The sequence below is a fragment of the Lygodium microphyllum genome, chromosome 29 (genome assembly GCF_053477565.2).
Source record: "Lygodium microphyllum isolate KBCC chromosome 29, Lygodium_microphyllum_v1.1.10, whole genome shotgun sequence".
Classification (NCBI taxonomy): Eukaryota; Viridiplantae; Streptophyta; class Polypodiopsida; order Schizaeales; family Lygodiaceae; genus Lygodium; species Lygodium microphyllum.
The window spans coordinates 112002619-112026897 of NC_141163.1; the positions used below are offsets into that span (position 1 = coordinate 112002619).

Sequence of the window (24279 nt, forward strand, 5' to 3'; positions counted from 1 at the left end):
ATAGGGCCCTGGTGGTCTAGGTATGCTTGTTGGGTTCATCTCTAGCCTAGGAATGGCCGGTCTTGCATCATTTGGTGCTGGAAGCGCCAGCTAGGCTCCCCTGCCAAAGAGGTTAGGTGGCCTGTTGCCTAAGTATGGAGGATTGTATTGCTGCGTATATGGGAATCTCCTGGGTAATCTGCAATGCAATGCGTCATGACCGAACCTACCGCAATTCGAGCACGGTCTAGATCTAGGATCTTGACACTCGACCACAGTGTATACACTGCACTGGGAGGTGGTTTCCACCACAGTGTATACACTGCACATGAGACCGCGCAAACTTCCTCATCTGTTCTTACAATCGTGCAAGCTCCATTCTTACCTCAGCCAGCTCTTGGCCTTGGTCAACACCTTTTCCCTTATCCCGTATGCTAGAGTTCTCTCTCTCCCAAAGCTCTTGTCCGCTCTGGAGCTCTCTGGCTTGTACTGTCTCGACTGGAGTTCCTTATCCTTCGCTCCCTAAGCTAATCGTCCACCCTTATTGCCTCTTCAAAAACTCTAGCTAACACGTCTCTGTGTAGGGTGGAGTTACTAGCCAAGGCCTTATAGAGCTCCTCGCTTCGAATTCCATTTATAAACACGGTAGACACAGCCTTCTCGTTAGCTCGCTCATTGGCCGAGATCCTCTTGAAAAGGCTACGCACATGAGTGACGTAGTCTCTTACGTCTTCCTTTTCCCTCTGACTGATATTCATCAACCGGACGATGAGGTTGTCAGAGTACCCTGCCTCAGAGAATCTCTTGATAAAATGGTCTTTAAGATGGGCAAAGTTCGTCCGCTCGGCTGCATCTAGACTAGTGTACCAAATTCTCCCCTTATCACCTAAACACAGCCCGAAAGCTTGAGAGCGTTGCGCAAGGTCCGTAAGGCCGTTAGCTTCGCAAACTTGTTCGAACTGCTCCACAAAGCTATATGGGTCATTACTAGGTTCATACTTGTCTAGTTGCTTTGCTACAATAAGGATCCTAGATTGCCCCTTTGCCCCTTGCGTGACCCCTAATCCCGAGAGTAATGCTGTGGCGAAGGCTCTTGCGTTCTGCTCAGCAGACGTGTTGTCCATGAGCCGCCTGGCTACAAGCTCACTCAATGATAAGTCAGCCTCTACTGCTGCTCTCCCTCTGCATTTGGTCCTGCTTTTGCTGCACCAGCCAAGGCTAGCACACGCTAGGCCTCGTACATGTCTACATCTTGTTGGAGTTTCCTAGCCTTTTGCTTGTGGTTATAGGCAATTACGCTCTCTAGCGTCTTTCTAATCGCCTTTCTTTCTTTTTCTAGGTTTGCTACCACTTCCTCTACTGGCCTACCCTGAACTACCGTCCTAGTCAACAAGTCATACTCGTTGACTAACTCCTGCACTATGACTAGGAATTTTCCCAAGTCCAGTCGGTCCTCTCCTTGTCCGCCTCGTGATCCTGACATTGCTCCCACTTCCAGCTCCACAAGGTCGTCGATCAATTTGAGTAACTCCAGCAGCGTCCGATCCTCTATGTTGTCGCCTTCCGGATCTTCGTGTCCTCTTAGGGTCCTACTGATGGGGCTCTCAGGTAGCCAACTATGTTTTGGGATCTTCTCCTAGTAGTGGGTTCCTTGATGTTATTATGTCTCCTGATGAGCTCCTTGTTATTGGAAACAGTCGTCAATCTTATTCACAAATTGTGCTTCGTGCTTTCTAGTGCTCAGTGCGAAAACAGGCTTTTCCTTTTCTTGTAGTGCACCTTACGTGATGAAATCAAAAAGTGAGGTGCGGATGCACGAAATGCTCAATGCAAACTCCACTCAACCCCTCACGGTCGTAGCCCGATGTGGCTCTAAGCGCAGGTTCTGGCTTATCTAAAGTTTTACTGAAAGACCCTGCTGTATTCTCTATTCTGCTTCAGGGTTGGTTGGTTGGCTAGTCGCCGAACGTCAAGTCAATTTCTAAATTTGGTCTGCTCAATGTCTAGCTATTCGAGGTGAATCCTCGGTCATCCTATCTGGCCTCTGGCTTCTAAGGCTAAATTGGGTTCCCTGGGGGATCAGAGATGTGACCAAGATGGCCAAGACTGTGGGACAGGTTTTTAAACCTTCTATTAAAGTTCTGGTGAATTGGTCCAATTCTGGGAATCGGACGGGCTGGTCCGAGTTTCACACTAGGAACGGTGGTCAAATTCTACTTTGGTCCGATTTCCCTAGTCGGATGGGGGAGATCCAACTACTGCAATGGGTCGAGTGGTCCAAGTCCGGGACTAGAATACGTGGTCCGACTTTGACACCGGATCCGATTATAACAGTCGGACGGCTGGTCCAATTCTGGAGATTGGATCGGAAAAGTGGTCCGATTTTCAAGCTGGTCCGATTTTCAAGATCGGATCGGAAAAGTGGTCTGATTTTCGGAGTCGGACGGGTCCGACTCCAGAAATCGGACAGTCCTACTCTCGGACTCGAACGAACTAGTCCGATGGCGCGGACGACGGCCCACGGGTTGCGCGCGATGCCCCAAGGTCAACGCCTACACCACGGAATCGTGCTGTGCCTTCCAAATAGGTCCAAGGCAATAGAGGGAACTACCTGGCATACCTTAAAGCAATATGGCGCTCGAATCAATCAACACTTCGCGATCTCCCCACAGCTCTCTCTCCCTTGCTCTCTCCCTGGCTCTCAAGGTCACTCTCTTCTCACAAGGCACAATATCAAATGTGGTCTTTCCTGGTTCCCTGGGCTCTTACTGCCCCATCCCAGCCTGCTGCAACCTTAGAAGTTAATCCCTCATACTCTTCTAGCCAGAAATCTGAATTTGTGCCCCTATTTCCCTGTTTCCAACAGTGAACCCTTCTGTTTTCCTTCTTTTTCCTATCCTAATCTTAACCTAATGCAACAAAAACCAAAACCAGGGATGGAGATGGATGGTCCTACTCTAATATTCAACAACAAATCAAAATACTTACTTGCTCCAAGGATTAAAACCTCCTAAATCTCCTAACTATCTCAAGCACCGGTTCGGGCTGCAAACCCTACTTCTATGCTCGATTCGATGCGCGCGGCGCTCAAGGCTCGATTCTGTTGGTCCCGACAACGAAACCAAAATGGTTATTGATCAAGCGTTTCAAGCCGAGCCGCCATGGCTACCTCTCACATAGCCGACGCGCAATGCCTACCTTACGGGTGTAGTGAGCTTACCTTGATACTCGATCGAGTTCCCTCCTCTCTCTTACACTCCGGTAGCTCCACGATCCTTGTGACAAGCTCAAGCAACCTCAAGCCCCCTCCGTCAAGCTCCATCCTTCATAGCTGTGCAAGAGAAGAGAAGAGAAGAGAAGAAGAGAAGATGAAGAGAGAAGATGGGGAGCTTCTTCTCTACGATCCCTCACTCTCACACACTCACTCCCTCACTCAAGCATAAGCAATAAGGCAAAAAACAAGAGAGGAAGAAGAAGAAGCTTTGGCCACACACAAGAATGAGCTTCTCATTCACTTTTCAACTTTATAAACAAAACCCTAAATCCCTTTTGGGCGGTCATCTCCACTTTTTACATGGCCGGCCATTAGCCTAGGCCCTCTTTTCCTATTTCCCACCGTTCTAACTTATCCCATTCCCACTAATGCATACAATTTGTACAGGAGTGAGCCCGGCGCTATTTTTACAAGGATTCGGAAGCACCTTCATATTTAATGGCGCGCTTTTACTCTTTTCTTTTCTCGAGGCGACACTGAAGCCTTCTGGAGAGGTCATCATTCAAATTTTCAGAGTCTGACCTCAATCCGGAGCTCCTTTTCCTTCCTTTGTCCTGTGCCTTTTTGGTTATCTCCTTCTTCCATTTCTCCCGCACTTCTGCTCCATTTTCCGATCCTCTGTGCTGTGGTAAACAGGCATCAAACTTATGATACCACTCCCCAGGTGCCTGTTTCAAGCCATAAAGACTTTTCTTCAATTTGCATACTAGGTGCTCCCTGCCAGGTTCTGCAAAGCCCTTAGACTGCTCCATATAAATCTCATCATGCAAGTCCCCATATAAGAAATCCGTCTTCACATCCATCTGGTATAAATCCAAGTCAAGCTGAGCAACCAAAGCCAAGACTAAACGCAGGGTGGTCATCTTAACCACAGAAGAAAAGACCTAATCAAAGTCCACACCGTGCTCCTGCTTAAAACCCTTTGCTACCAATCTAGCCTTGTATGCCGGCTTGGGGTGTCCAGGGGTACTTTTCAGCTTGTACACCCACTTGCATGGCAAAGTCCTCTTGCCCATAGGCAAGAAAACCAAATCCCAAGTCTCATTCTGATGCAAGTAGTCTATCTAAGACTGCATAGCCTCTCCCAAGAGTGACTATCACCCCTGCGCATAGCCTCATCATAAGTGAAAGGCTCTCCTGCATCTGTAACCAAGACATAATGCATCGAGGGCTGAAATCTATCAAGTGGACGTCTGTCTCTAGTAGACCGTCTCACGGCAGGCTCTGCTGCATGCCCAGCGGCCTATCCAACACCCTGACCATGAGCATCTATTGTAGCTGTAGGCTGTCCAATTGGCTGTGCGGGAGCTCTCGGCTCCTCCTGAAATATGACCCTACGGATCTCAACAACTCTCAAGCTACCAATGCATCTTGTCTTCATGGAAGACTACATCATGACTACGGATGACTTTCCGAGCCTGCGGATCCCAAAGACGGTAACCCATCTCCCCTGCATCTCCATAACCAAGGAAAATGCATTTGACACTCTTAGGATCCAGCTTACTTCTCTTATCCCTGGACACATGGCAAAATGCCTCACATCCAAAGACACGGAGATGCGCATAAGAGGGAGGTTTTCCAGTCCATACCTCCTCTGCAATCTGGAAATCCAAACCACTAGAAGGTGATCTGTTTATGGTATGCACAGCTGTACTAACTGCCTCAGCCCAAAAGCTCTGTGGTAGGCTTGCGTGGCTAAGCATACTACGTACACGCTCCTGGATGGTTCTATTCATTCGCACAGCCAAACCATTCTTGGGGGGGGGGGGGGGGGGGGTAGGGGGCGGTCAACTGATGCTTAATACCCCTCTCATCACATAACTGCTCAAAAGCACGTGAGACATACTCACCCCCATTATCTATCCTTAGGCATTTTAGCCTATACCCAGACTAATCCATAACCAATGCAAGCCATCTCTGAAACACAGCCAACACATTGGATTTCAACTTAATGGGATAAGTCCAAACTTTCCACGAAAAATCATCTATGAAAGTAACAAAATACTTGGCACCACCCATAGACTGATAAGGCATGGGCCCACAGACATCCGAATGTACCAATGCCAAGAGCTTACTCATGCATGGCCTACTAGACTTCTTATGCGTAGACCTAGTCTGCCTGCCATAAAGACAATCCTCACATGAATTAAAACATGCATAATCAAGGGACGGTAAGTACTGCAAACCAGAAAGCATTTTCATTCCCTTCAAAGACATATGGCCCAAACAGGCATGCCAAAGAGATATATGTGGGATAGAACCCACAGATAAAACATGATTAAGAGAAGAAGTAGTTACAATCAAGGGATAGAGGCTGTCAGCCTTAGCACCTCTCGCAATCACAAGTCTGCCACGAGTGATCTTCCATGCAAAGTCTCCAAAAGATACATGATAACCTGCGTCATCAAGCTGTCCAACTAACAGGAGACTGCGTGTCAAAGCAGGTACATGACGTACATCCTGCATAACAAAACTGCTGCCAGAAGGAAACTACAGCCTAACATCACCAATGCCCACAATATCAAGAGAGCTGTCATCACCCAAGCGCACAGAACCCGAAACAGTACGGTATGAATGAAACCACTCTCGGCAAGGTGTCACATGAAAGGACGCACCTGAGTCCAAGAGCCAACATTGTGCATACATAGAGTATATCTCTGTCATCTGCGAAGCACTAGAAGAAGCTGCAAGGATATAATCATCATCATCAACATCCTCAGGCTAAATAACATTGATCTCTTTAATTTTAACACTGGACTTTGTAGACACTATGCTGCGATCTAAAGACTTATCCTGCACTTTGTCTTTCCCCTTATCTTTGCGCAGTTCATGGCATTGTGGCCTAATATGGCCCTTTTTCCCACAATTGTGACAAGTAACATTTGCATTCCTGCCACGGGATTTGCTACGTGACTTTCCACGAGACTTGAACCGAGATTTTTGAGAATCCGTCCACGGCCACTGCCACTGCCATGCTTTCCATATCCATCATTCCTACCTCTAACTGTCATAGCATGCGACACACGAGAGGCATCTAAATTCTTACGGTTAACCTCTTCCTGCAGAAGAGCACTCTCAACATCAAATAATTTCAAGGTAGCAGTAGAGACACTTAACATATGGATTAATTTTTAATCACATGGTTAAGTAAATGTTCTATATGTGAGATGTAATTGGGATTAGAGTAAATTTATGAGCCCGAGACTCGAGAAAATCATGGGATATCAAAGGTAAAAGTTGCTTTAAGTTATGTTGCAAAGGTACTTAGTAGTATCTAGTGTCAATTGTTGGCCTGGGCCATTCATTTGGCCATAAGTGTCAATTGGTAACACTAGAGAAGTTGCGTTTAATGGTACCTAACACCAATCTAATGGTCAAAGATAGCGCAGAGATAGTCGGAAATGGAAGTTGGCTAGTCAAATTATTTTTTTGAGCATCAAAATAATGATTAGATTAAATTTTAATATTTAAAGATGAAAAATTAACATTTAAGCATGAATAATATTGGAAAAACCATTTGGGAAGGTTATCGCTTGGCAAAAATGCCCATGCAAGACTGAAAAACGCCTTTAGAGAAAGGATACAGACTATATGATCTTGTCTCTAAAAAGGTATTTGTCAGTAGGGATGTACTTTTCGATGAGAAAGCAGAATTATCCCTTGCTAGTTTTGACACATATCAAGCTGCAAGTGATGCATTTGAAGGGCTGTTGCCCATTTCATTTGGTGATTCAGCTAGAGTTTCAACAAGTGAACTTAATGTTCAGCCAGTTGCTCCATTGGAAAATGCAAAAAATCAGCCATTGGCTGATCTGAATATTCAGCAAAGTGCTGAATCTGAAATTCAGCAAGAGCTTGTGCACAATCAGGGTGCAAGACAAATGCCTAGATGGTATTTATAGACTATGAAAGATAGTCATTTGGATGCTCCCTTGGCTGGTCGTAGTAGAAGGCAAGCTCATATGCATGATACTACACATATCGTGGAGTTTGTTATGGCAGCAAATACAGTTGATGATGAGAAGAGTGAATGTTTTGAGGATGCACAACATAGTGTGCATTGGATGGCAACAATGTAAGCTGAGTTTGATTCCATCATTAAGAATCAAACATGGGATTTAATGTCTTTGCCTATTGGAAAGAAAGCCATTGGAACAAAATGGGTCTACAAGCTAAAAAGGAACGTAGATGGATCCATTGACAAATATGAGGCCAGGCTTGTAGCCAAAGGCTATGCATTAAAGAAAGACATTGACTATGAGGAGACATTTGCTCCTACCTCCCCCATGCCTACCATTAGGTCTATGGTTGCTTTGGCTGCCCATTATGGATGGACTTTGCATCAGTTAGATATAAAGACTACATTTTTACATGGGGAACTTCATGAAGAAGTATATGTACAACAACCCATTGGTTTTCCAGCTGAGGGATCCGAACACTTGGTTTCCAAGCTGAAAAAGGCTTTATATGGCTTGAAACAAGCTCCTAGAGCTTGGTATGCAAAGATTAATGCCTTCTTACTCAGCCAAGGGTTTATAAACAGCTCATCAGAGTCTACTCTTTATGTATTTAAAGAGGGAGGATCCAAGCTGATCATTTGTCTATATGTTGATGACCTTTTGCTTATTGTTAGGGGTAAAGGCGCCTCTGCCTAGCCACCCGTGTATTACTACACTGACAGTCACCGCCACTGCACACTGCAGGTGGTGGGCGCCCGTCACCGTCACTTTATTCTTTATTCTTTTAGTGGCAGTTTGAATAAAGGAAGGCCCGGTCATACATTGTGACTGTTGGAGTTTCCATTTCTTGTCTCTCTCTTTCTTGCTCTTGCTCTCCCGCCATAGCTCTCAAGTCCAAGCTTCAATCCTTCTCACCTTTCAATTGGTATCAGAGCTCGGCTTCCCGACTCTTGAGCTTGGTTCGTGGCATTCTCAGCTTCCCATCGACTCCCCATTCGCATTGGGTCTCCTTCCCAGCAACCATATCCGACTCCTTCGAGCTCCCGTCACTCCTTGGCTTCCCAAGCACCTTCCCGGCATTGTTGGGCACCTTGAGGGCATTACATCAGAGGTATTGCTTCATTCTCCACAGGGTTTTACTTCAGTTTTCAGTTTGCAGGTCTGAGAAGAGGAATGGGCAGCCGCCATTGAAGCTCTAATGCTTTATATGCCACTCTATATCCCTTGTGGCTACTTGTGGCCTTACATAGGCCTTCTATAGGCCTTACTCAAGCCCCTCCTCAACCCTTAGCTGCCACGTTTTGCAGCAGCCCCTCCAGGAACATTCACGCTGTTTGCACCAGCTGTGCAGACCTTTTTTCATCAGCATTTGACAGCCATACTTCATGATTGGTGGCTTATACACTAAGTTGGGGGCACACTCTTGATGCTTGGTATGTTCTAAACCCTTGGAAAGGCTGGGAGCACTCATCTTCAAGCTCTTCTTTGCTGGAATACACAGCAGACCTGCTGTTCACAGGTCTGGGCAGACTTCTGCAAATACATTGAAGCTCATACATACACCCCATAATGCATGTATGCTATCAGATGACTACATATGCTTGGTGGATGTTATGGTAATGCTTTGCCATCATTTTGGTGATGATTTGGGCCTGCAAATACTCAGTCTGGAACAGTAAAACACTGCTGTAATAAAAGCGGGCTGAAGCTATTCTACATGCTTTGGGTTATGCCTATTGGTTCCGGATTATGTCTTGGATATATGTCATGAAGTATTGATCTTTGGGGTACGACTTCGAGCTTGGATTTAATGCCGGATGCTTTTGAAAGAGCTTTGACATTACGCACTCATTGACATGGTTCATGCTTGACAATGGTATATGCTTTGACAGTGATGCTCCTTGGGTTTATGCATACCCGTTGCCTACGGCTTGATGCTCATGTCCCGGTTGATTACCCTATGCATACGTTGAGCTTGAGTGCTCATTGAAGCTCTACCTTGGATGCATTTTGGATTATCTGGAGTTGTCTTGGATGTTACTTGGCTTGTCAGAGTTTGGATTGGGATGTACTTGCTGTCTTACATGCTTATGGATGCTACATACGGATGCTCTACCGCCTACATGTTCGGGATGTACTATTGATGTATTGTCTTGGACTTATGTCATTGGCACTGTCTTGCCTTGGTTTGAGCTCTTGAGTTCGTGCATACGGCTTTTGTGCCAGTGGGAGCATTCTTGAATGCTTATCAAACATTGAGCAGGTGGTGCTTTTATGCATTGAGCAGTTACATGCTATTGAGCAGTCACAGACATTTGAGACTTTCAGATTTCTTACCCTTTGGGATGATGCATGGTTTATATGTCTTGGTTCACTGTATGCTTATGAGCTGAGTCCCAGATTTGGATCCATCTTTGTGAGCTGACACCTACTTGTGTCAAGTTTTGGTAATGGCACGAACACTTTGCCCTGTTGACTGGGGGGTGTGCCTACTCACTGGCAGATGTTTGTATGACATGCTTGGATGTTGGATTCATGCTTATCGACCGTCATATGCTTATGTTATGCCCGCATGATGCTGGCTTTGGTCTTGGCAGTATCTAATTGCCTTGGGATCCGATTTTGGCACTGTTAGCTCTCATTTACTGAAATCTGTAATTTATTACAGCAAGCATATATGTATGGACTGACATGGATTTTTCATGCTGAAACATTCTGAAATGATGTACTTTCACGAGTACTTGGTGGGCAGCAGCTTTGATTACACTTTTCTCGCCATTTTCTCCCGTTTTTTGGTGATTTTTGGTCATTTTCTGCAGTAAACAGCAAGCAGTTTTAAACTGTCTACAGTCTTCCAGCCTGCATTATAGCGAGTTCGTCCACTGATCATGCTATTTTCAACATCACTAAGCTTGATGGTACGAATTAGTCTTATTGGAAGAGCCAGATTTGGCAGGTGTTGGTGCAGAAATCGCAGATCAAACCTTTGAGGTTGAGCGGGCATCCGCCTGCAACTATGCCAAATGAGGAATGGCTTGAGCTTGATGAGTTATGCAAGTCCACTATTGTATTATCTCTCACAAAACAGGTTCACTACAATGTATTTGAGGAATAACAGAGTGCATGGCAGTTGTGGGATAAAATCAAGAATCTCTATGACAAGAAAAGTCCAGTGAGTCAGATGTATTGGCTGAAGCAGCTTATGGATCTGCGCATGAAGGAGAATGTGACTATGTCTGCTCACTTGAGCCAGTTTCGTGCTATACTCAAGAACTTGACTTCGCAGGACATCACTTTTGCAGAGGATGTCACTCCTCTTTTCTTGCTTGGTACTCTTAATGAGTCATGGGATGTATCCTGCACTTCAAAAATACATGTCCTCATGACAACTTCCCTTAAATTAAGAGGGCACATAAGTAGAGATATACTAACGTGGATTGTGTCAAATGTTGAAGTGGGGATGAGTCACATGACACAGACATATTCACTATTGTAGGCTTGAATGCCAATAAGCAAAAATGGAAAAAGGAAAGGCAAAGGAAAAAAGGACATATACACATGCAACTAAGCATACTTCATCCATAAAAGCTAGATTTATCCATATCTAGAAAAGCCTTGCAAGAAAGTGAGTGACTAAGACAACCAGTAGAATATAGTGTTTGTGAAAGCATTCTGGTGCAACATATGGATTCATGCATGGTATTCTCTTTGGCTCTTGAAGAACAAGGAATTGATGTGAGTCACTATGATGTGACACTTGTCATATGAGGTTTCTTTGCTCATGGACTACTGCTGTGCTTTTTGGAATGCACTTGAGGATATTGCTTCCATTTGTGTTGTTGGCAAATACATGTTTGCATAGAATATGGCTTTGGAAGGACCACAAGATAAAATTGACATTTGCTGTGCTTTTTGGAATGCACTTGAGGATATTACTTCCATGTGTGTTGTTAGCGAATGCATATTTGCATAGAATATGGCTTTGGGATCACCATAAGATAGAGCAATGGCATGATACGATACGAATTATTGTTTTATAGTTGATTATAGCTTTCCAAAGCTTGTATATTCATGATCTTGTAGGCTTCAGTTCATGAACCTAAGTTGAGGGCTTTTGCATATATTCGTTGGGTATTTTTGTGCACCCGCTCTACTAATTGTAGATGTGAGCATTGAGGATGATACACAACTGATATGGAAGTGGATGAATCTCTCATTGTGGCAGCTTGGTGTATTTGAACTCTAGCAAGCATATGCTATGCTGAGCTTGATAGTTGAATGGAGGAATTGTTTAAAAGATATGCTCGGCCTATAGTTGTAGAGCATCAACATATTGAGGCTACTGAGAAAGTAGATAAGAGTTTCTTATGATTTTCTCAATCACGAAAAATCCCTCTATTTGTGAGAGAAACAATGTGGGATTGCATGGAATAAGGCTCCATGAAATAAGGCCCGAATGCTAGTTGTCATTTTTTTTGGGTTTGGCAAGCTAAAGCATTCGTGTGCATTTTTTAATACTTTACAGTTAGTTGGAGACTAACATTGAAGGTCACAAGGTAGTTGTGCACTTGTGGATCAATTGTGCCATATGAAATCGTTGAAATTCAACCATTCTATCATGGCAACAACGAAATTTGAAGTGCAAATTTGAATTTCCTAAATTTAACAATAAATTGGGCAATTTCAGACTTGAGTAAATGCAAGCTCAACCCATCACGTCGCTGCGTGCCGCCATCGCGCCTCCCCCATCTCTCCTACCGCCATAGTGCCTCCCCCCTTCTCTGACCGTCATCGCGTCCCCCTCCTTGGCCGCCACTGTGCCACCCTCCCACCGCTTAGCCACCTCTGTGCCTCCCCCCCTTTCCATCTGTCCTTCACTAGGCCCCTACCGACGTACTGTCCTTCCACCGCCTGGCAGCCTATTCACCACTGGGCCCCCTACTCCCCTCCCCTCGCCTTCTACTCCCCCCTCCCCCCCCCCCCCCGAGCGACATCTCTGACTGGCTCTGGTCTCCCCCCTTGTGCCTGGCCACCCGCCTACTCCCCCTGCGACAGCCCTCCCACCTACCCCACGCGATAATCCCGCACCCTTGGCCTGACATTGCCGCTAGGTGATCTAAGCAAATCAACGTATGCAACACAGCCAAATACCTTCAAGTGCGATACATCAGGCTTCTTGCCAGTAAAGCATTCTTCAGGAGTCATCCCATGAACTGCAGCTGTGGGAGTTCTGTTCATAATATAAACAGCAGTATGAACAGCCTCAGACAAAAAATGCTTAGGCATATTCTTTTCAGCCATCAAGGCACGTGCAACTTCTGCAATATGCCTATTTTTCCTTTCTGCAACCCCATTTTGCTGTGGGGTATATGTACATGTAAACTGTCTCTTTATCCCATGAGACCTCAGAAAATCACTGAACTCATTCGAGAGGTACTCTCCCCCTCCATCTGACCTCAAGCACTTTACTTTCTAGCCCGCTGCCCCCCCCCCCCCCCTCGGCGCGCTGCCTCCGTCCGCAACCCCGAAACCGTTCGCGGTGTGTCAAAACAGAAGCAGTCTCCCCCCCTCGCCATTGATCCCCCACCCTCCAAGTTGCTCCCTCAATCTGCAGCAACTCCCCCCCCCCCCCCACAGGTAGCACCGCGACGTGATTGGTAGTCCTTGCAGAAGGTATGCGCAATGGAAACCTCTGGTCAGACGCCGGCGCACTCAGCGAGTGCCCCCAATCAAACACCTTGCGCGTCGTCCTCTCTCAGGAGTTGCTCTTAGCCGTCTAACCTAAGGAGTTGGAGCTAAAGGAAACAACGATTTATGGTCAGGTAGTAGGACATTCCCCAGCCAGGGCCTAGCTTCGGGACTGGCTTCACTCCAAGTTGCGCATCGGCACAGCGCAGATCCTGGAGGCGGTCCTAATGGGCCAAGGGATCTTCATGGTCCGGCTCAATTCAGCGGACGCAGCTCGCAAGTTACTCACCAGTTCACCATATGTGTCCACGAAGGGGGTCATATACATGGTCCCTTGGTATAGCGGCTTTACTGTGGAGGCGTTTGCACTCCACAACAGGTTCCTCCGGCACCTAGTCACCCTTCTTTTCCCCGGCCTAGCAATAGAGTATCACCAGTTGGTGGAAGACTTTGATCGGCTCTTCGGCACTATCCTTCCTGCGTCCTTCGCGGATGCAATGACAGCGGCAGGAGTCCCAAAGGTACCGGTGGCAGTGAAAGAGATCAAGAATATCCCACAGTTCCTACAGGAGCTACAGCTTGCCCTGGCCGGAGGGATCGACATCTTACTTCTACAGGAGCACAAGCTCACCCTCACCCAGGCCCAGCGGGTAGGGAAGGTACTCCTAGGCAGCTCGCACACTTACTAGGAGCACGCCATAGGTGCCCACAGTAGGAGTGGAGGCGTGTGCACCTCTATTGGTCCGAGTCTTACCGCTTGTGTTCGAGACCACGGAACAATAGTGGTAGGGAGGGTGCTATGGATCAGATTGGATATTGGTGACTCGTGCCCTGGAGTCCTTAATATCTATGCCCCTACAGAGATTAGGGCATGCAACAGGTTCTGGGTGGAGATCGTGGAAGGACTCCCAGAGGTGGACTCTTGGATTGTTGGAGGAGACTTCAACAACCTGGAGGCTTTGGAGGACCAGCAGGGCAGAGGGAGAAACTACTAGGGCATGGCCGGGGAGGAGCAGGAGGCATGGGAGGTGTTTCTACTGGCAGTAGGAGCACGCGATGCCTGGAGAGACCCTGCCTTCCACAAGAGGGAGAGCTGTTGGACTTCTCTTGGGGATACAGACGGCTAGGTGGAGCCCTGCTCGACTTAGTACCCCAAAACGGCGTATCAAGGCTGCCGAAACAGACCGGCTGTTTCGGACCGAAACGGAAACGGCAAACCGGCGCTTCGGCATCCTCTGGTCCATTTCGGGGCACTCCAGCTGCCGCCGCCGCCGCCACCTCCTCCTCATCCTCTTCTTTTTCTTCTTCCCCCCCATTAACCTTTACTTCTTACTCTTCTTCCTCTTCCTCCTCTTCTTCGTCTTTGTCTTCCTATTTTTCTTCCTCTTCCTCTTCCTCATCTTCCTCTTCTTCTTCTTCCTCTTCCTCTTCTTCCCCCCATTAGCCTTTACTTCTTCCTCTTCCTCTCCCTCTTCCTCTTCTTCTTCCTCTTCCTCTTCCTCCTCCTCTTCTTCTTCCTTTTCTTCCTCTTCCTCTTCTTCTTCTTCTTCTTCTTTACCCCGTTACCTAAAGGCTAATCATGGCATTGGATCCATATTGGAGACATGTCACTCCAATCAAGCGATACGAGGGCTCCGGAGGATCAACGAAGTGGCGGTGCAACTATTGTGGATTGGAGAATTCACGGAGCGTAACACGCGTGAAAGACCACTTGGCATGCATTTCCAACAAAGACATCGGGCCTTGTTGTCTAGACTACAGTTGCCAGTCATTCATTGATGTTGATACTTATTACTCAACAGTTAATAGAGTCTAGAGACTAGTACACAATGCTCAGTGCTCACTGGACTTTGGGGTTTTAACTGATTATTCACATGACATAGTTACATGTATCATTATATCTTGATTTTACTTATTATGCATCTTGATTCTTATTCCATTGTTCTTTATGTCAGTCTCCACTGTTCTTGATGCCAGTCTTCCATTTTCTTTAGATCGTAGATGATTTAAGAGTCATAAATTATAATTCATTTGTTGCCTTCAATTTTGAAATTTGAGTTTTAATTGTGTTAAGTTGTCTTAAGTTTCAACCATTGAGTCTTAACTCTTCAATCTTCACTCGTGAGTCGTGACATGTATAATGAATCATGATTTCAATCATATAACATGGACTCAAAAGTTTTGTATGAAATTTGGGTACATGTTATTGTAGGCATTGATATATTTACATACCCACATAATACTATATTTATTTTAGTGTACAATCCGAAATGTCGTTTCCCCGTTTCCAAAATTTGGCCGAAACTCCGGTTTTTCTCGTTTCCGTTTCCCCAGTTTCCGAAACTCCCCCATACTATGCTGTTGGAGTGGTTGGACAGGTTTTATGTGGGAGAGTGGGGAGGCTCTCGGGGAGGCCAGATTGGGCAGTTGGCGGGGACCACGTTGTCCGATCATTGCCCGGTTCTCCTGACACTAGATCCCCCAGCATCTGCCCTAGATTCACGTTCTTATCGGATCCCTGACTCGATCTACAGGTGGGAGGAGGTGACGAGACAGATAGAGCAGATTTGGACCAGAGAGTGGGATAGGAGGGGCCAAATCGCAAAGGAGGTCGCAGAGGCCCTAGCTGGGTCGAGCAAGATTTGCCAAGAGGCAGCCACACAGGCCATGCACTAGAGCTGGGAGGAGGAGAGAGCACTCCGACGGGACCTTGCAGCCAGGGAGAGATTATTACAGGTGGCACCAGGGGATCCCACTCTCCATGCACAAGAGGTGCGTGTGCGAGCAGCCATTGTTGGCCTACAGGACAGGCGTTCTGAGTTCTCTTTCTGCACCTCAGCAGCTTTTTGGGCGCGGAAGGGGGACACGATGTGCAGGGAGTTTTTTCAGGTGCACCAGCCTTGCACCTCAAGAGAACAGATAAGCAACCTCCAAGATCAGTATGGAAGGATCCGTTCTAGCCCAAACGAGGTGATGGAGATTTCCACCGACTACTATCATCGCCTCTTTCAGTAGGAGACAGCCTCAGCTAGAGGACAGCGATGTAGACAGCACATCTAGGATAATATCCCGTCCCTTGTCACAGAGGAGATGGGACGCTCCCTCCTAGCCCCCTTCACAGAGAAGGAACTAGAGGAGGCTTTCCATACATAGGACGGGCAAAAATGCCCGGGAGAGGATGGCCTCTCTAAGGCTTTCTTCACTACCTTCTAGGAAGTGGTGTAGGACCCCCTACTGTTGGCCTTTCAGGAGATTTTCACTTCAGGACAGATACCAAGGAGTCTATCGGCAGGCCTTATCAGTCTTCTTCCCAAAGGGGGAGACCGGTTGGAGCTTTCCCAGTGGAGACCAATCACCTTACTATCAGTGGCCTATAAGGCACTGGCAAAGATGATTGGTAGGCGACTACGCCCTTGTTTCCAGACATCATCCATGACACATAGACAGGCTTTGTCCAGGATAGGAGCATCCTGGACAATGTATTCACCTTCTTTGAGGCGACAGAGTGGGCCCAGTACAGTGGGCAGAGACTGGCTGTACTACTCTTGGATTTTGAGAAAGCCTATGACAGGGTGGACTAGGATTTCCTAGGGGGCACCACGGTGAGGTTGGGTTTCCCCCAAGCTTGGATTTCTAGGGTCTCCGCACTTTACAGATTGGCCACCAATAGGGTTCTCATAGAAGGGAGGCGAGGGGAGAAGTTTCGACTGGAGAGATCGGTCCGACAGGGCAGCCCCCTGGCCCCGTACCTGTTCCTTCTCTTTGCAGAGGCGATGTCTCACTTCCTCAGGTCACATGTAAGCGGTTTACGTGGCCTCTGACTTCCAGTAAGAGAGGAGACCGAGTTGTTGGTCAGAGGGAGGGCTTGGGATCATAGACCCAGAGTATCAGAGTATGGCCCTCCTAGGCAAGCTAGTTGTCCACGGCCTCACACCGAGAGGGCAGACCTGGAAGGTCCTATTGCAGGAGGGTCTTCACGACTATAGATCGAGGCTTGGCGGTGAGTGGAGGCCGTCCCCGAGATGGAACTTCACGTCAGCCCAGATCACCCCCCCCCCCCCTATCACCCTTCCTACGCAGCTTGCTCCATGTGTGTCAAGGCCTCCGTAAGGCCCTTATCCAGAGCCCCCCGGGCTGCCATGAGGAGATAGACCATCAGCCGGTGATTTGGAACCCCCAGGTTAGGGATCAGGAAGGGGCACAGATTGGCGAGTGCCCCCACATCCAATGGGCTGGTTGGGAGGCTGGTTGGGAGGCTGGCCCGGCTCGTACCATCAGGACATGGCGGGAGGTGTACAAGATGGCGGACGAGGAGGTGCTGAAGCAAGTATCTAGCTGCCAGCGAGGAGTGGAGTCGAGGAGAAAGGAGATAGACGCATCGATACCTCAAGAGTGGCTTGCTCCCCCAATTCGAGAGCCGATAGAGCCCGGGGAGGTATGGGCCGCTAGGTTTTCACCAGCAGGCATCCCCCTACAGGTGGCGGGCAGAGTGGATGGCGCTCCACCTGGGACCTTTTTCACAGTGCAGGAGGGGGGGCGTCAGGGGGCAACAGGATGAGGGGATAGCTATCCTTTCATGGAAGAGGATCCGGGTAGTTGGCCTTCAGGGGAAGACATGGCGGCTGGACCCTTTGGTCTTTAGGCAGAGCTCAGGAAGTGGCATCTCTCGATCTGGGAAGGAAGGCCACTTGAGGAGCTGGAGTGGGATCCGGGAGAGTGGCTTTGGCTGACCACTGCGGTCGCCAAAAATCCATCGAGGTTGTTGGAGTATACCGCCAGGATTGCCAGACACATACTGATGCAGGAGGACACGGATTGGGTGCCGTCACATATTAGGCACTGGGCGGAGCACAACATCACGGAGCCGTTCCGACAGACCTTCTGGCGCCGCCTATGGGACAGCTGGAGGCCGAGGAGGGTATCGTATTTTTTATGGCTGGTGGCACATGGAAGCTTGGCAGTGGGAAGCTGGCTTGCCCAAATGCAGAAGGAGGGAGTTTGTAAGTGCTGCACACAGTAGTCGATGGAAACCCCAAAGCACTGCCTTTGGTCGTGTGAGGCGGCACAGCTCGTGTGGAGAGGAGTATGCTGTATCTTGCGCCGCATAGCACCCAACCTTGGATGTATCTCTTGGGGTGCTTTCTGTTGGCAGGCAGGCAGCCAGGGCCGTCACCTTCTGTATGAGGCCGTGATGCAAGATGCAGGACACGATATTCATGATCGAGGCAGGGTCATGTGCAATGGTGGCTTTAGAGGCTCTACCCATCCACCAGGTACTGGAGCCCACAACAGACCGCTCTGAGGTATGGGAAATCATAGGGAGTCTTACTGGTTGGCATTTCTGGAAGGCGCGGTGTCAGATGGCTTTTGGCGTAGAGAGACTTCCAATACAAGCGACCTTAGCAGAGCTCTGGACCTCCATCATCCACTCCCTCCGCGGCCGTTGGGATCAGGTGCAGGGAGAGTCCAGGGCTCGTCAGGAGCTCCGAGGTCATTTCATGCGCACTTGGGGCGGCTAGGACCTATTCTTCGTGATGCAGGCAGGCAGCCCCAAATGGCGATAAACCCCCCTCCCCCCCTCCATGACTTCTTGCCCCTATCCCCCCCAGACCACCTTGAGAGGCTTGTATATATGATGTATCTGTGACTTTCACCAACTCCAGCTTGGTCTGTTGAGCATGAGCACTTCTTTGTAGTCCAGTTATTTTCTGAAGTAATATAATTAGCCACACCTTATTTGCAAAAAAAAAACAATATATTGGGCATGCAAGGGTTAGGGCAAAGCACTGAGATTGACACATGAATAGGGCTGAGGCTTCTTAAAGCAGATTGGATCAGTTTGGAACTGAGATTTACATGTATTATAGATTTACATGAATGTGGGACTAACGACAGCATGTATTCTTGTGCATTACACTTCTTAGTTTGAATGGATAGATTTGCTACATAGTTGGTCAAGGTTGGTGAGAGCAACTAACGACAATGCAATAGAGACAAGTTTGGGCACGTTCAAGAGCAAGGCACATGGGAATCCTTGGCATCAAGAGAGTGTTGATTTGTGATAGCAAGTCACTTGTGAGTTGTGCAAGTTTTGAATAATGATAAGAAATACCGAAACGGGCACCAACCTGTGGAACCTATCATATGTGGTCTACCATGCAAGAGTGTTTTAGCTCTCCTATTCAATGAGGATTTTGTTTATTTGCTGATTTATTCCATATGTATGCAAGTTATTTTATGAGCACTACCCTTTAGACTGCTTCTGAAGGCCGGTTTCAGAATGCATGCTTCTTGATGTAGACCGAATAGTATTAGCCACTAGCTGTCACAATGGCATTTAACAGGAGGGGCCATTTTTCATTTCAGCTAACCAGCCAGCTATTTAAAATACCCAGCAGTTTACATTCCACCACAATGACAGCTGAAAATCCTTTAGAGTTGTCCACCCAATACTATTTTGTTCACCTTATGAGCTGCTAATAGTAACCCACAATTTAGGGTCCACCACAATCCCAGAACATATTTGAGTAAGCTACCAAAATAATATTTCTCCAATAAGAGAGGAATGCATGTGCTCAGGAACCCTTGGTTGGTTAAAGTAATCTAGTTTCTGTCTGTGCAATCGATGATAGTTTTATGCATCTGAACGGCTGATAAACCTTGAGCCTGGAATGTACAAAATGCATGATTGAGATAATGTAAGACTTTGCCGCTTTCATTCGATGAACATCTGTACTCCCCTCACAGCTATGGAATGGAACATTACTCCTTTTGTCTTGGAGCTTCACTAGTTGCTTCTCCTCATTCTGCATTGAAGCTCAATAGGTTGTTTAAAGTGTGAACCCATGACAAGAGGCAAGTAGAGCATGCCCCTTTGATAGCAGAGTAGCACGAGGAGTTTGTAGCCTCACAGCTACACTTCATACTATGTTAATCACCAGTGTGACAACAAATTGGGATATTGCAAGAAAACATGTCCAAATGAATCAAGATTCAATAAATTTGCAATGGTCAAGCATTTCAAAAATCCCCACGACAAAAGAAGTGAGTTGTGAGTTGAGGAGATGGGCAAGGTACTGTGTGTTTCAGTGATAGCATAACGTCGTTTCTAACATAACTTTTTTCTCTAATCATTCCATTCAAGCTTCTTGCTTCCCCTCCATTCATCTTCCTCGGATTGCATATCCCTCTCACTCAATGATGCAAGCTATTCCAAAACCACCTCAGTTATTGCAGATATTAGACACCCTTAACCCCTTAAATTATTAACTAGAGTACAAAAAACCTTGCACTGTTTGACCATTGATGCAAGCATTACATGATCACACCAGATGATTTACAGAAATCCAACACGATATAGACACCCAATTTTATTGCTTTTCTGATTTTGAAGACAAACATCTTATAAATTTCTCTACAGCCTTATTGCATAACAATATAAATGTCTCTAACCATTTCAATCATAATGTGATCAATTAACTCACCCACAACGCTCAGCACAAGATTTGGAAATTATAGTCATTTGTGCTCCACTATCAACAAAAGCCTGTAAAACAACAAATAGGAATGTTCCCTCATTCAGTTCCTCCCCTCCCAAGCATAATTTCACAGAATTATTATCATTGTGCTCCATTGTCTAAAAGGCCAACCCACTCTTGCTCATCTGGCCCCTCCCTCCACTACCCTCACCTCAATTCCTCCCTCCATCCTTTGCATGTTTTTTAAAACAAATACATAAACATAACCATGTGTAACATTGAGCAACAATTCCACAATGTGTGGAGATAGAAAGGAACATGGATGTACATTATTTCTTTTTATATGGGGAGCTTTCATCTATCCCTCACAGTTAGTAGGCAAAAACCATGTGATAAAGCATTGGGTAACCTATCTAGTTACTATTATAAAGGAGATCTTTGCTTTATTTTAGACCCTTTGTTGGATTTAAACACGCAAAATTGGCTCTAAATGAAAATGTGAGCAGCTGTAAATAATGAATTGTCCTACACAAACCAAGAATGGGAAATTCAACCTATATATAATGAGATGAGTGGCCAATTCATGGTTGGTTTTTTTCTACGGGGCCCAAGAGAGAGAGAATTCCACCAATGAGCACATAGTAACTTAATTGGCTGGACAATGCTATAAAAATTACTGTAGTGATGCAGGTGGACCTAACCTTCGTATCAGAGGCTTGGTAGATGGTGTCCCGTTCTAAATGGGCACACCCATCTTTTGTACCATCCCACTATTTAACACACGCTTTTGCACATTAGACGCACCTCAAGTGGTGTCACTTCATTGTCAAATTTACACACACACTAATTGTATAATACAATTAGAGACACATAGTTGAGATTACTTGATACTGCATTGTATATATTCATTTCTCTCTTCATCTTTATGAGTTGGATGTGAGAGAATGTTCCTGCATTCAGTTTTGTTTCATGGTATCAGAGCAATGGCCAATCTGACATTATCCATTGTGAAGATAAAGAGCCAGCTGCAACATAAGTGACCACTAAAAAAAACAATAAAACCACAAATGCAGCATTTCCTTTTTTATAGCAACTTTTAAAAACAAAAACCTACTTTTTTGAGCAATAAATTTATTCTTCAAAATTTCCTACATGGCTACCAAATTTACACACCCATGCATTTAGAAATCCCATACCAATGCAAAATTACATTTTTTCCTGAAACAATATTTTTTGCTAATCTCACTCGTTATGCACCGTGCAAAATTCTCACTATTCTCTTTCACACCTCGATCTGCTAAGGTTAGGGCTAGAGACTGTTGTCTTAGAGCTAGAAATGATGTGCCAAAATTAACTAGGGATCTAACATTATCCCATTTTGGAAAATGGCAAGCATCCTAGCATCTCAATGAAACAACACGACCTCATGAAACAACGACGCCTCAAAACTAAGTCAAGATATCAACCAAATGATCAAATATATAGGCAACTAGAGCAATGTGACAAAGACCAGCATCCCAATCTACCTCAATCATACTCAAGTTCCGACAATTTCCATAGCCATAGTTGAAGTTACAATTTAAGATGCAAACAACAATGAACCAAGCCAACTATACTATATCATGTGACTAGATCACATATCATACATTTCCTACAAAAAAATGTGTCAACAGCCTCAAATACCCAAGTGAAATACAAACATTGGAGCAAGCAACTTCTATGTCATCAAGATCCACACCGTGTCTTTTAGAGGGAGCAAAGCATAGTCACAAGGGGGGAAGGGAACAGTGATGGGAATAAGGACATCTCAAGGGATGCCAAAAGAAGGGGACAGGGACGGATTATGTTACATCCTTGGACATCCGAATGGGTGCTAGTAGCATTGGTCACAGTCGCCATGAAGTGACTTAGTGCGAATGCACTAAAGACACACTCTTCTACCCATACTCTCTGCCCTGGTCCCTAAGGCAAAAAGTTTGGGGATCAGTTTTCACCTTGCATAGTGTGTTCGCTACATTGAGCATTTGTATATATTCATTCATTATTCAAATTTCATTGTCTTCTGTGTTCATTGTCTCTACGTTAATCCTAACCCCAACTGCGTTTCTTTATCAATCTGTGGGTTTGTCATGCTTGTGTTTGTATTTTGTAGACTAGTGTTTCTTTACATGGTATCAAAGCTAGGTACTTACTAAAGAAAACTGGGCCCTTGGCCCCCTCTTGAAGAAAGAGATCCAAAGTATGTTCCCCTACTTTCAAACTATTTCTACTAGCCTGATGCAAGGTAGATAAGTTTCCACTTTTGTTCCTTCTTTCTCTTTTCCTTCACTGCCTTTACAACATTATGGTAAAGATCAAGATGAAGCTAGAGTGCCTTATATTGATCATGGTAAAAGTCCCATTGAAGATCCATTTTTGTATGCTAATATACAAAAGGGTGACTACAAGAGAAAGATTGGTAACCTATCTTTTTCCTTTGTAACCAACCTTTTCTATATCAACTGTTACCAAGGCGTATTGGCTCCGTGATTCAAGTTAATTTGATGCTCATTTACTTTGAAAGGCAATTCGTATTATTCGAGTGTTTTAAAATATGCTTTAATATTCATCTTTTTATTCAAGTGTGGCCAATGGTGCACACCCTATAATTATACTTCAGTCGTCATTGACAAGATGCCTAAGAGAAATTACGAGTTTAGTCAGGCGATCAAATTGACCAAAAAGCCCAGATGACACAGACTTTACTCACGTAGTCGTATTGACTAGAAGCCCATATAATGATGGTTCTCAAAAAGCGAAACAAAATGCTCATGATCAAAGAAACAAACTATGAACTGGTGAATCTATATAATTAAAGTCTCCAAAATCTAAATTTACAACTCCTAAAAGTTAGGAGGTTACTATTTTTGAAAGTTGCTCAAATTGAAATTATGTCATATCAAAAGCTCCAAAATTTCGTACGGAACAATTTTGTCTCCAAGGACTACCTCAAATTCTTAACCATTTGAGAGATTTTCAGGGTAGAATATTTAGAAGCTTCTTCCTCTAGAAAAGTGACATGTGACATCTAAAACAAGACATGTGCCATTTTGAAGAGACAAGTGTCCCTATACTTGTCATTTTTGGCAAACACTTCTCATTTGTAACCTCTAATTTTAACTTTCGAGCACCCAAGCCCACATCTATATATTGGAGGTCTCTCTCTTCATTTTGAATAAGCTCGCACACTGAAATTTCAACCACAAGCTTTGTACTCTCCTATCTATCTCTCATCTAAGAAAAACTTTTTACTTAACTTGATCTAGTCCAAGGACTAAAGAAGAAAATAAGCTTGCTTCCTAGACTATACAGAAACTAGAGCATCAAACCCTAATTTTCAAAACTGCAGCAAATCAACCTTTTATATATGGTTCAGACACTTGGTACCTATGGTTTGTTCAAGGTTGTCTCCGTACATACTATGAACTAATCCGTACGATACGATCCATAGGCCGTTCTAGCCTTCTAAAGATGTTAATAGATATTTCTTTCCTTCTTTCTTTTATGTCTCTTGATATTCATAGTGATAATTTATAAGTCAATTAGGTTAAAAGTATTGTCATTCTCACGTTCTTTCCCGCACTTACATTGGTATCAAAGCAAGAACTTCTTCCTTACAAGAACTTTCTTGGGGCAATAAGACCTTTGGGCCCAACTTTCTCTCCATGTCAAAAGGTGAAGACGAGAATTTTAGTAAACAATGAGAAGACTCCCAACACCCTGTACCTATATGCTCCTCTAATTATGAGAAGACACAAAGATACAAGGAGCTAGAAGTAGATCCAAAAATTCAAGCTTTGATGGGAGAAGGGCTAAAGCACAAATTAAGACAAAGGTCTTTGAAGATTTTCTTACCGAGAAG

The 24279-nt window shown here is 45.5% G+C and overlaps 1 protein-coding gene across 3 annotated transcripts in view; it reads right to left on the reverse strand.

Annotated features, from left to right (window-relative positions):
• The window catches only part of DDI1 (ubiquitin family protein), a 132424-nt gene that overhangs the window by 27354 nt on the left and 80791 nt on the right, over positions 1-24279 (reverse strand). For all 3 annotated transcript variants that reach the window (XM_087672248.1, XM_087672247.1, XM_087672249.1), the window contains exon 9: positions 20385-20446. In XM_087672248.1, coding sequence (XP_087528374.1) covers positions 20385-20446 — 62 coding nt within the window. The remainder of the gene's footprint in view (positions 1-20384; positions 20447-24279) is intronic.